General features: G+C 45.7%; 1 protein-coding gene across 2 annotated transcripts; it reads left to right on the forward strand.

Annotated features, from left to right (window-relative positions):
* Positions 1–2,773: 2,773 nt before the first annotated feature.
* On the forward strand, positions 2,774–12,923 carry COQ9 (coenzyme Q9). 2 transcript variants are annotated; one of them, XM_034788638.1, is made up of 8 exons: positions 2,774–2,976; positions 3,589–3,724; positions 4,350–4,492; positions 4,789–4,873; positions 5,873–5,977; positions 9,281–9,436; positions 10,255–10,308; positions 12,098–12,923. In XM_034788638.1, the coding sequence occupies exons 1-8, from the start codon at positions 2,789–2,791 to the stop codon at positions 12,131–12,133; spliced, it is 903 nt and encodes a 300-aa protein (XP_034644529.1). In that variant the 5' UTR covers positions 2,774–2,788; the 3' UTR covers positions 12,134–12,923. The 2 variants fall into 2 exon arrangements, with proteins under 2 accessions (XP_034644529.1, XP_034644530.1); XM_034788639.1 differs by lacking the exon at positions 10,255–10,308.
* The last annotated feature ends 260 nt before the right edge of the window (positions 12,924–13,183 follow it).

The following is a 13,183-nucleotide window of genomic DNA, read 5'->3' on the forward strand; positions in this document are numbered from 1 at the left end:
CATTTAACTAGACTGATACACTTCTACCCCGATATAACGCTGTCCTCGGGAGCCAAAAAATCTTAACGCGTTATAGGTGAAACCGCGTTATATCAAACTTGCTTTGAGCCGCCGGAGTGCTCAGCCCCGCTCCCCCGGAGCGCTGCTTTACCGTGTTCTATCCGAAATCGTGTTATATCAGGTTGCGTTATATCAGGATAGAGGTGTATTTATTTACCAAGCACCAAGATGGCCCTTGACACTGCACAGATTAAAAGCGATGGCTTCTGCCCCAAGAAACTTGCAAACGAAATCACATGCTGCCAGTAGAGCTCAGACACATCAGCTATGTAGGCAGAAGCTCTGGTGTAGTTTGTGTTTATCTGAGAGTGCCAGTGGCACAGTGCTAGTATTTGGATCCATCTGGTACTGGGCCATGAACCAGACATTCATTCGGCTTTGGTGTATTCTGGGTATCAGGGCATAGTAGGGGGTCAAATGGCATTGAGACATTATGAGTGTTAAGGAGAAGCAGGTGCCTAACTGACAAGGGGGTACTCCACATGCTAGAGTTCTCAAACTGGGGGTCGGTACCCTTCAAGGGGTCACCAGGTTATTAGTTAGGGGTTACGAGCTGTCAGCCTCCACCCCAACCCCCGCTTTGCCTCCAGCATGTATAATGGTGTTAAATAGATAATAAAGGGTTTTTAATTTATAAGGGGGGTTGCACTCAGAGGCTTGCTATGTGAAAGGGGTCACCAGTATAAAAGTTTGAGAACCGCTGCGCTAGAGTGAATTAGATGTTTAACTGGTATTCTGACAAAGAGTAGCACTCGGTCTGTGGAGAGGAGTAGAGGCCTCACTGCAGTGTCCCATGCTGACACCAGAACTCTTACGCACTGTGTACCCTTCGTGCTGGCTTTAGTGTTAGGGTGCAAGATCCTCTGAGCTTTATTCTAACCATGGTATGTACGGCTGGCTGTGCCATTGGGACACAGGCACAGTAAGGGCTTGACATGGTGAAGAACACCAGCAGGTCACATACTTTAAGGAAGAGAAATTGGTGTCTCTAATACCATGAATCCAGAACTATTGCAAGTTTTGGGTTAACTGGAGCCAAGTGGCTCAGACAGTGGTGATAAAGTGGTATGAACAATGAGGGGAGCCCTGTTTGACTGCAGTTTACGTACAACTGTTTGCCAGTTCTAGTCATAACAAGTAGAACAGCGTGAAACGGGGGTGGGGGTGCGGAATGATGGCTGATAAGAGCCTGTTGTGGAAGAGGAAGTGCTGGGTGAAGGATATTGAAAGGAGGATTCTGCTGTTAAAACTTCTTGGCTCTTGGGACATAAAGAAAATCTCCTTTAGGGTTATCAGGACATCCCATTAATCTCTTCCCGTCCCTCCCCCCCCAAAAGGGAACTGGGTAAGATTGTCCCAGATTGTGTATTTTCACCTAAGGGAGAGCTTAGAAGGTGTCTGAACTGTGCAGCCAATGGCTTGTCTATGTGCTTATTTGCAGCAAGCTGGGGTGTAAATCTACCCCACACTAGCCTGCTGTGTACCAAGTGTCCATGCAGACCCTGCTGACGCACACTAACAGCTCCTTAGTGTGCTTTGATTTACTCCCATCTCAAAATGAGGAAGATCCGAGCACACTAGGGAACTGTTAGTGCATGTCAGCAGGATCCACAGGGACAGCTAGTGCGCAGCTGGCTAACGTGTGGTAGATTTACACCCCAGCTTGCTGCGAACTAACTATTTGTATAGACAAGCCCTATGGAAATGGGTCTTTTTAAGCCAAAGACGGGCAACTGTGTTAATATACTAACCCATTCTGGCCAAGACAAAATTGAATTAGTGTCCAGTGGAAAAGCCTTAAATAAAAGCCTGCACTTAAATATCTTGGTAGTGAGGCTGAAAATGAAAACTAGTTTCCTTAATAACTTTCCTTGGCCCGTTCCTCCCCAGACATCTACATAATAAGCCGTGCACATTCTTTCCAAAGTGCAGTTTGGGGCATGACGATGATCAGACCCAGAAAGGAATTAGCAAAGTAGCAGGCCAGCTCCTTCATATCATCTGTCACTGGATGACATTTACCAGGGGAGGAAGCCAGTTTTTATTTACAATCTCAAGTCAGGTGAGCTGCTTCGTCAGTGAACCCAGATTTTTTAAAGTGCAGTCTGTCAGATCAGCAGCATGCCCCTTTGGGAAGGACACAGAATATACATATACACACATTAAATTAAAAAACAAACAAACCTCAGTTTGGCTAAAGAAAAACAATTATTATGGGATAGCCAAATTAGAGAAGCATTTTGTCTTTGAACAGGTCACTTTAAAATGAAATGCCCTAGTCTAAGGGTAGCATTGTCAGGATTTGGTTAGTCTGTCTGTCATGAGCTCTTTATTGTAAGTTCACTGGCTCTTTACTTTCTTTTCTTTACTGGTTTCAGCATGGAAAGAAAGGAGGCAAGTCCTTGAGCAGGGGGTTGGACTAGAATGACCTCTTGAAGTCCCTTCCAACCCTGATATTCCATGATTCTATGAAGTCATGCTGTGGTGGCCTCCAGTCAGTGTTTGCTTGGCTTCCAGTGCAAGGTTGTGAAATCCTCTGCTGTTTGGAAGAAGATCACAAACTGCAGGATTTTTTCCTACCACAAAACATCTTCCCTTTATTTCAAGCACACAAATATTAGCTGCCAGTGGATGGACATTTTTCTGGAGGAAAAAAATAGTTCCCCCAATCGCTGTTTCTGTTCTCATTCACCCCTGGTGCCTCCTCACTCTCCTTTAAAGGAGACCAATGACTTTTGTGGTTTCCATTTCAGTGGTCAGATGCCCGTTGTACCCAGCCCAGCGTGCGTTCCAGACCTCAGCTCTGCTGAGGAGAGTCTCAGATGAACAGAAACAGGAGCCGCCACCATCTTCCTCCCAGCAACGTTTTGAATCACACCCACCAGGTGACCAGGAGCCCCAACGCTCACATCACAGGTAACCTACATAGCCAGTACCAGTACCTGCTGAGAAAGGGATTGGAGATAGCATTTTGCCAAATGTAGAACCTACTCATAAATCATGAATTCCAGGTTTAATCCAGAACTTAATATTTCTGAGGTTGGCATTCAGTTTTGCTCTGACAAAAGGCAAGTTCTCTTGGCCATCAGAGAGGCAGAATAGGAACTGCTTCCAAGCAGGAATTTCTCTTGTTTGCATAGCATATGCTTCAGTTTTAGATTTTGGTAAATTTGGCAGTTATGGTTGCCTTATATACTAAATACAAGGCCGGTGACAAAATAATTTACAGTTACACAAGCAATATTCAAAACTGGGCAGTCACCAGGTAACCATCTAGGTCCAGCCCTCCCTTTTTTCCCTTGCCCCTATATGAACTGTTGTTAATTTAAGGATTATTTTCACCAGAGACAGGAAGGATTTTAGAGAGACAGGGTTTTTATTAAAAGAGCAGAACCATAAAGCAAAGCACAACCCAATGTGTATCTGAATCAAGAGAGCACCTGCTAGTGGTGGCAGAATAGGACGTAGTGTCCTGGTTTTTGATATTTGATGGTAGAATTCCCTCACTATAATGACACCTTCTTGTAGTTACACTGATCAGGGTGGTGAGGAATCCGAGGACTATGAGAGTGAGGAGCAGCTGCAGCAGCGAATCCTAACAGCGTCGCTGGAGTTTGTGCCTACTCACGGTTGGACAGCAGATGCCATTGCAGAGGGAGCCAAGGTATGTGGCAGGAGAGACCGAGAGCATGTAAGAAATTAGAGAGAGATGCAGTTCAAAGAGACCTCGGGCCAAATTCTTCCCTTACACTTGAGCAACCTTACGGAAATCCGTGGGATTGCTCCTGTCTATAAAGCAGGGCAGAACTGACCCACTGTTTATACACTGACTAGAAGATAATGTCAAAGTTAGACGCAGTGTGGAGCAGCAGTGGCACAGAAGGGTCTGGGAAGAGAGGTTTATAGAATCATAGAATATTAGGGTTGGAAGGGACCTCAGGAGGTCATCTAGTCCAATCCCCTGCTCAAAGCTGGACCAACACCAGCTAAATCATCCCAGCCAGGGCTTTGTCAAGCCGGGCCTTAAAAACCTCTAAGGATGGAGATTCCACCACCTCCCTAGGTAACCCATTCCAGTGCTTCACCACCCTCCTAGTGACATAGTGTTTCCTGATATCCAACCTAGATCTCCTGCAGACCATTACTCCTTGTTCTGTCAGTAAAGTAACTTCATTCTGTTTTGAATTCATGTGATGTTTTGTACCAAATCAAATATCGAACAGCATTCCCTACATGGTGCCTGTTCAGCAATTAGTGACCTACTGAGTCTTTCTCCTTCCTTCCCACAGTCTCTGGGCCTCTCTGTTGCTGCAGCAGGGATGTTTCATAATGACGGCAGTGAGCTGATACTGCATTTTGTGTCCCAGTGCAACTCTGAGCTCTCTAATCTGCTGGAAGAACAGCAAAAGCTGGTGCAGCTGGGCCAGGCAGAGTGAGTATCATGTGTTGTAGTTACTAACTATACGTGGAAACGTACGTCTTCCTAGGTGCACAGGCACCAGGGTGTAAGACAGAAGTACTGTCCAGTGACACACATGCTTCAGAAGAAAACTTACTCATGTACAAATGAACCCATCCATACAGACATGTGCTTGTAGAGGTGAGCCAGAATTAGGGGACGGGAAGGATGCACCTCATCTGCTAAGTTTGGATGGAGGTTAAAACTTTAAAAATGCAAATTCAAAGTTGAATCTTTAGCAGATAGACGTATGGTTTTTCTTCTTCCAGGAAGAAGAAGACAGACCAGTTCTTGAGAGATGCTGTGGAAGCCAGACTGAGGATGCTCATCCCATACATTGAGAAATGGCCCCAGGTACAAAATGGACCTGCAGATTCTTTTTTTAAATATGTCCCTGAAGCCTGTGGATTCCCTAGCATGTGTGTTCTTTAATCTGTGCATCAGACCAGTCCAAAGCTGTGTATGAAACCCACACTAGACAGTTCCTTCAAGACATAGGGGGATGTCCTTGGAGGGTAACAGTTGGCAGCAGAGATTGATGTTGTCTTTTCTTGCAATCCCAAAATGGCAAACATCTCATGGTGCACCCCTTCCGTTCTGAAGCTCCAAGGGGAATTCAGTCTCTGTGCAGGATTGCTCCTGCACTCAAATTGCAAGTCAGGTTCCTTGTAGCACGGGTCCTGGGGTCTGTTGCATTCTGCTTCTCTGATGCTTGGAAATGGTGAAGTGAAGTGGTGCTTATTTCACTATATTGCATCTCCAGTGTGCTAACGATAAACCTTCAAAAACACTTAAGTGAACCTTCAAAAACACAAACTAAGGTAGCTTGATGAGCTGTTGGAACTTGATGCTGGCTTGCTGAACATCCAAGCTTAATTCTTGGATTTAGCCTCTTCCCTCCTTGGGCCAGAAGAAGACTAGGAGGTGTTTACAGGTGAGGTGCTCAATTCCAGTGGGAGTCAGTATAGCTTTAGTAGCTACCAGGTGATCTGTAAGCATCGCTGCAGAATTTGGTAGCTTCATCCAGTTTTCCCCACAGAGAGAAGGAAGATAGCGTTAATATGGTAATTGTGTTGTGAAGGAAGATGGAGGCCTCCCACAGGAGGGTGGGAGGGTTTCTTTCTTGCAAGAAAGAGAGGCACCAATAGGATTCATAATGGCCCTGCTACTCAAATAGAAGCCACATGAAAGAGACCATTGCTAGATGAATGGGACTGGGAATGCCTCCTGCTCGAGGCGGAGACAGGACAATAGCGACATGGAGAAAAAAAATCAATGCATGCAAAAGATTGTGTGTCGGTTTGTTTTAATGCTGTGTGCTTCTCTCCACTTGTCTGTCTCCTTCCTTCTCAGGCTGTAAGCATTCTGCTGCTTCCACACAACATCCCTTCCAGCCTAAACCTCCTCACTAGTCTGGTGGACGATATGTGGCACTATGCAGGAGATCAGTCCACCGATGTAAGTCCTGGCGCCATGCAAACAGACTAGTTGGACCTTTTAGCACTGCATAGCAACGGAAAGGATTGAAGTGTGCGTTGCAATCCTGTCTGTTTCAGAGTAAAGCCTTTATCTTTGTTGTAGAATTGAGTAAGGACAAAATTTTCAGAAGTGCTTAAGTTCCCGTTTTCAACAGTGACTTAGGAGCCTAAGTTCCGTTGAAAGTCTGTAGGACTTAGGCACCTAGTGGGATTTTTCAAAAGCCTACCTGCATCTCTAGGTGCCTAAATACCTTTACAATCTGGCTCTTTGGCCCATTGACTTTCAATGAAACGTAGGCTTTTAAGTCCCTGTTGAAAATGGAACATCGTCCTCTCCTGGGGGCATTCTGCGCCAAAAAATTAAAAATTCTGCACACAATATTTTAAAGATCTTCACAATTCTGCAAATTTTATTTGTCAAAACAACACTACGTAATCACATCAGTTTCAGTTATTTTGGTAACTTATTTCAAAATACGTGTCAGCAAGTATGTCTGTAATAATACAGACACACTCACAAATTCCCCCAGGCGTAGAGTTAAAGAAACCCCTATGACAACCCAGTTCCTGTTTCTCTACCCCCTTCCCCTCCAGAGCCCAGCCAGGGGGCCAGACATACACAACCCCCCCCCCCCCCCCGTGCCCAACCGCGGTGCTCCCCCACAGCCAATACACCCTCTCCCCCCCCACCCCCCGCAGTGTCTTCTATGTGAGAGCTGGGCTCTGCTGGGTCCAGCAGCCCCTAGTGGTAGCCAGTAGCATTGCAGCCCATTTCCGTGGGCAAAAGGAAATTCTATGCACACAACATTAATTTCTGCAAAATTCTGCATTGCGAAGTGGCGCAGAATTCTCCCAGGAGTAATCATCTCTTAAGTAACTTATGTGCTTTTGTAAATTGTACCCTCTGTCTTTATAACTGGCTGTAATTGGCATAAACTAAAAGGTGTTGCTCTCTTAGACTTCGTTATAACAACGTTCTTTTTTTTAGACCCAGCCACAACTTGAGATTTTATGTGAGTGTAACTCAGGGACAGAAAAGTTGATCCAAACATTCACCATCTTAAAAGAAATGTTTCTGTTCAGGCTACTGTCTCCACCATTGATGATAGCATGTGCAGATTCTCCTCAAACCCTTCAAAGCAGCTACCTAAAAATACCAGTAGCTTATTAAAGCCTTCATCTTTCTGGCAGGAAATAAAAGCAAAGTAAATTATAACCTTAATTAAAGCAATTAATAAATTATTTTTAATTCATGAAGACATCGGTGGGAAGTGGGGAAAGTTAAATGAGCCATCTTAACAAACTACTTTAATAAACTTCACATATGAGTATAAAATAGCTACTGCAGTGGAAAATAAATAAGATGACAGAAAAATTAAAGAAATAAACCAGAAAGTAGCTGAAAGGAGGTGATCACACCAGGAAATCTAAGTCCCTTATGGAGTCTGAAAGTCATTGATGACATTTCAGAGCTGTTTCTGAAAGTCTCCCAGGCACCTTTGAAATGGAAGAACCTCTCTTTCACATTCTCTATCTATTCATCACTACTTCTGAGGGAGTCATCAAGTTGTCTGTGGGGAGCAGTGAAGCTGATCCCATTCCCTGTTTCCCTAGGAAGGCGTTAGCTCAGTCACTTCCAGTAGGGGCATCTTGAACACAACTGGAGCTCTCCGTCACCTACTTTGCACAGTGGATTCGTGTGGTGCATGCTTTGAAGCAGCAGGGGAACAAGGGCAAAGAATGGGATACATCTGAGACATGTGGCTATGTGGGGGGTAAAGGTTTGCAAGCTTCTGGTGTAGCTGGTAGAAGGACATTCTATCCAACCAATATTTTGCCAATTTCTAACCATGTGTTCACAACTTATGTCCGACATTTTTTCTGGTGCTTTTAATTGTGAATGGAGCAACCACCGCTGCTCCTTCCTCTGCTGCAACTTGGGGTTTTTAATCACGAAAGCAAACCAAGTTGAAAAGTAAGAGTCCCTTTACAGTTTTTTTTTTTTTTTGCTTGGCCTGGGAATTATTCAAGTGAGATGGACAAACTGGAGAGTTTCAGGGTTTCAGCCTTGAACTGGTATAGCATCTTATGGCATTGCTAGCAGCAATGTAATAACTCGGCATGTGGTATCAGGGGATTGGTTCTGAATATAGGATTTGTTATACTGCATCGTAGAATCATAGAATATCAGGGTTGTAAGGGACCGCAGGAGGTCATCTAGTCCAACCCCCTGCTCAAAGCAGGACCAATCCCCAACTAAATCATCCCAGCCAGGGCTTTGTCAAGCCAGGCCTTAAACACCTCTAAGGAAGGAGATTCCACCACCTCTCTAGGGAACCCATTCCAGTGCTTCACCACCCTCCTAGTGAAAAAGTTTTTCCTAATATCGAACCTAAACCTCCCCCACTGCAACTTGAGACCATTACTCCTTTTTCTGTCATCTGCTACCACTGAGAACAATCTAGATGCATCTTCTTTGGAACCCCTTGCATCAGGCTGTTAGCATTGCATTGGCTGATACACATGCCTTACGGAAAGGTGAACTCTTCCACAATGCATCTGGCTGACTGGGCAGCACAGAATAGGCTGAGGTTGGATTCCTTCCTGACCCCTGCAGCAACCTATTTGACCTCTGAAGCAGGTAGTGGTGGTGTGACTTTTGGTCAGCAATTTTCTACATGCTGCTTTTTCTCTCTCTCTCTTGCTCAGAACCAGGTGGTCAGTGTAATTGTGATATCAGTTTGGTGCCAGGAGAGCAGCTGCAGTGTCAGAGGGTGGTGGCCTACTGCATAAGCACAATTTGTACATTAATACTAGTTTAAGGCCCAGAGCCACAAAGGTATTTAGGGTTCTAACATCCATTGATTTCAATCTATCTTGTCTGCTGAGCTGTCCCTTCACCCTGGATCAATCACTGCCCAGCTGGTAACTTGGGAGAGATTACCTCTATTCTACCTCTCCCCTCCCCAGGTCAGCTTATGTGATCTGCATTTTACTGGACAGTGCTTAACCTTGTTCCTCATGATTAAAGCTACAATTATGTCACGGAGATCATAGAATCCATGACTTCCAGAGACCTCAGTGACATTTTCTGCCCTGAGGCTGGAGCTATCAGCCAGCCCGCCCGCCGCTCCCAGGCCCCTGCCCTGATGGGGGGACCCCCTCAAAAGTCAGGGACAGGTCTCAGGCTTCTGTAAATTTTTGTTGATTGCCCGTGACCTGTCCATGACTTTTACTAAAAATATCCATGACAAAATCATAGCCTTACTTCATATCCTTGCAGATTAATTGGTACACTCGTCGGACAGTGCTGGCTGGCATCTACAACACTACTGAGTTGGTGATGATGCAGGACTCGTCTCCTGACTTTGAAGAGACTTGGCACTTCCTGGAAAACAGAATAGCTGATGCCATGAAGATGGGTCATACAGCTAAACAGGTAACACTATATCTATAGTTTATGGAACATAGGGCATGTCTATACTGCATTCATGGTTGGTTGCAGCTTGAGCAGACATACCCAAACTATCTTTAGTCTAGCTAGCTTGGGCAGTGGACCCGTGAAGCTGCAGCAGCGTGAGTTTAAGTGCGTGCTAGCTGCCTGAGTTATTACCCAGGGTTCCACACAGGCTTCTACAGCCCATGCTGCCTCGGCCTCTCAAGCTGCAATCACACCCCGTGGTTTCAATGTAGACGTACACATAGGCCTACGTAGGTGAGGTGATGTGTGTGCAATTGGACGTGGTTCAGTGCTAATGCACAGCAAGACCTAGGCACAAATCAGCCAGTACACACACACACAAAATATACTGACGGGCGAGCCATGTGCACTGTTAGTACAATAACAACAAATGTGTATAAATCACACAGACAGTGAATTACATGTGTATGCCTCTCCATGTAAATCCAGCCAAATAGTTACATTGAGTCACGGTGTTTGATGCCAGATTGGCCCACTTAGATAACATCACTGAGAAAATTCCAGGCGAGTCCCTCCTCTACTTTTGAACCATTCCTGTGTAATGGCTTTAGTATATTTGTCCGTGGGTGTCACCACTTGGCCTATGTACTGGTTGTCCGTGTGCTCCACTCTGAACCTGTGTTTGGATGTCACCTTTCTGCATCACTGGGTGTATACAAACACCTCCATCACGGCAACACATGCTTGCAATGAGTTACATGTGTGTAAACCTCGCCTATGAGCCTGTACAAGTGTAAAATCAGCAGAAAGCAATAGTGTGTTCTTGTATTGCCTAGGTACAGTCAACGGGAGAAGCACTCGTCCAGGGCCTAATGGGAGCTGCAGTTACTGTAAGTAGTGTTGAAAGCAGAGCATCTAAAGAGGGTTGTTTCTGTTCCTCACCCAGACTTGATGTTGGTTTCTTCTCCATCCCAAGTTTAGAACCCGGCTGAGAGCTGGGTGTCTCTTGAGGTATTTCTGTCAGGGAGATAGTAGCTTAGTGTCCGTTAGCTTCTTTATTGGTGGAGCTTCAAGTCATGAGCATCTTGAAATGTTTTTTTCTGGAGAGGAAATATTTAAATGGCCTGCTGATTTCCCTATGAAAGAACTCACAGTACAGTGCCAAAAAAAAAAAAAATGCAGCTACAGGTTGGATGTTTGAGGATTGGGGGGGAAGGAAGGAGGAGAGGTCAGAATAAAGAACGTATCAGTCTTTTTCCCTTGTAATGTCTTTCCTGCTCAGTGACCGAATTAGGAATTAGTGTTTGGTTAAACAGTAGGGGGTGCATTTCCCTCGGAGTCAGTCCTGAACTCCTGCTCCAGTTTTATGGTAGGAGATACTGCGCTGCTGAAGAGGTCTGCGCTCAGGTAAGATGTAAAACCAAGTTCCTGACCACTTGTGATGGCTAAATATCCCCTGGTGCACTTATTGTGAGGGTCAGGGGGCTTGTGCCAGTGTCCTGGCCAAACTGTTAGTCGAGGGATTATGTTCTGGATTAAATTACTTCTACAATCTCATTTGGATACAGTATCCTCTTCTTTCACTAAAAAGAGGCTGTGTTCCACCACCGAGGTGGTAGCGGGTCTGTGATATATGAAGTGTTTCCTCTGTGCCTGTTTATAACTGATCAAGTGCTTTGAGTTCCTTTGGCATGAAAGGGTGCTAAATAAATAGGTTATATTATACTATTATTTTAGCAAGCAAAGCTTGTCAGCATTGTGTTTCTGTACTGGATTTCTCTACAACACAGATTACACATGCAACAAAACTACCTTCTCACTAATAGAAATAAGCTTTTCTTCATGTTTAAGACTTACTTGGGAACAATTTTTACTGTTGTTGCAGTTAAGGATTAATCCCACCCTCCTAGACTGTCACCTGTCAGATTAGCTCCTTCGTCTCAGACCGTTAGGGTTTGTTGAAAGGACTCCAAGATCCTCTGCCACAAGAAATCTGCATGCTATATTAGAGTTACTGCTGCCACACTGCGAATCTCATCACTGTAAATGAACTCTGCTTGCACCAGGTGTCAGGGCACATCCCATCGTTGAAGATTGACTGTATCGAGGCATCTTTTTACCATCAGTTACATTACTCACAAAGTGGGAGAGGTTAAAAGAGGTTAAAGGGGTCATTTAAAAGGAAAAGGACAAGTTCAGTAGTTCAAAAGCAGCACATGTCAACGATGGGAGGAGTCCAAGTCCAGGTGCTGAGATTGTTCCTCCCAAGGCTGGTGGGGCACTAAGACCCTGGAGAGTTAGGAAAGAGGGTCTGTATTGCTTTCCAAGGACACCTCTAGCCAATTCAGGAAGTGATGTTGATTGTGCTGTAGAGGGAGCCACAGCGCAGCCCTCATTGGCTGTTAAGAAGGCTTGACACCAGTGCAAGAGAGGAGAGGACGGATGTAATTCCAGTAAACTGTTAGGTTAGATTGCTGTGGTGGTGAGCATGCAATATCTGGGAATTCTTTCTGTAATCCCAGTCTGCCTGATATCTGCCTAGTCCCCTCCCACAGAGACAGATCCCCAACCAGCTGGAAGGAACAGCTACATGGAGCCACACTGAACATGCATGTACTACTGGTATTAATTACTTTCATCGTCTCTTCATTTCTGTTCCATTCATTTGATGTGCAACAGATAAAGAATCTGGCGGGACTGAACCAGCGGCGGTGAAGAGAGAGGGAGCTGAGAGTCTGTGCCATGCCCTTTGCCTATAAGAAGATTGACGGCAGAATCCCAGTGCGCACAAGAATATAGAGCTATCACAACAATGAACATCCCCTGCACTGTTAAAATTTTCCCCTCTGCAGAAGCCTGTCTAGCACAATGGCACAAGCGTCTATGTTTGCTGGGATTTGTAAATAACTTAAGACCGGGCTTCCTATTTTGATTAGACTTTCCTAGTATCCCAGGTGTAGTAAAAACACTGATTAGTGCATTATTAGACAATAGTGACGAAAGATTGATTGAACTGAATTAGTCCAGCCCCCAATGACATCTTTCACTTGCACTCCCCCACTGCCCCAGTCCTGTATAACGCAGAGACCACGTGTGCCTTGAACCCCTCCTGGACATCATGTTTTCACATCACTGATGGAAATAACACTTTCAGGAAGAGACCTCACAGCAGGGGCCAGTGGGCATTATTAGCTGGTGCTCTTGGGAAGGCTGTTGTCGGGATATCCTGAGTGCCCCTCTCTCCACACTGTTTTTACCTGTGTGAACTCATTCCTGGATTTGTTTCTTATGGGAGTAATGCAATCAAAGATGGTCATGACACTGGGTGCAGAGGTTGGGCATACAGACAGCCCCCAACCAACCCACTAGTGACTAGCTGTAAAGCCTGCTTCTGAATGTGTGATCCACCCTGCTGCTGGGCTCCGGCCCCGGCAGCCACCTGACTTGTTTGTAAATTAGTTAGAAACGATTCTGTAAAGAATTAAAAAAGTCCTATTTAAAGTGGGTTCCTGTGTGTTGTCACCCTACGGCTCCTTCGTGGCACATCTGCTTCCAGCGCCAGCCCAGGGCTGGTCCCGGGATCGGAGGGGAGGAGGTGACCTGCGGGAAGGTGTTTGTGCAGCGCCTAGCCCTGGTGGGGGCCCGCAGATGCTATGATCGCAGGCGGGGGAGACGGGGGGGCGGGTTTGGGTGCCTGGTGCATCCTCCGGCCCGGGCCGTGCTAGGGCTGCCCCGGAGGCGGGGCGGGGGGAGGTGCCCGGCGCC

This window comes from Trachemys scripta, chromosome 13, assembly GCF_013100865.1.
Source record: "Trachemys scripta elegans isolate TJP31775 chromosome 13, CAS_Tse_1.0, whole genome shotgun sequence".
Lineage (NCBI taxonomy): Eukaryota > Metazoa > Chordata > Testudines > Emydidae > Trachemys > Trachemys scripta.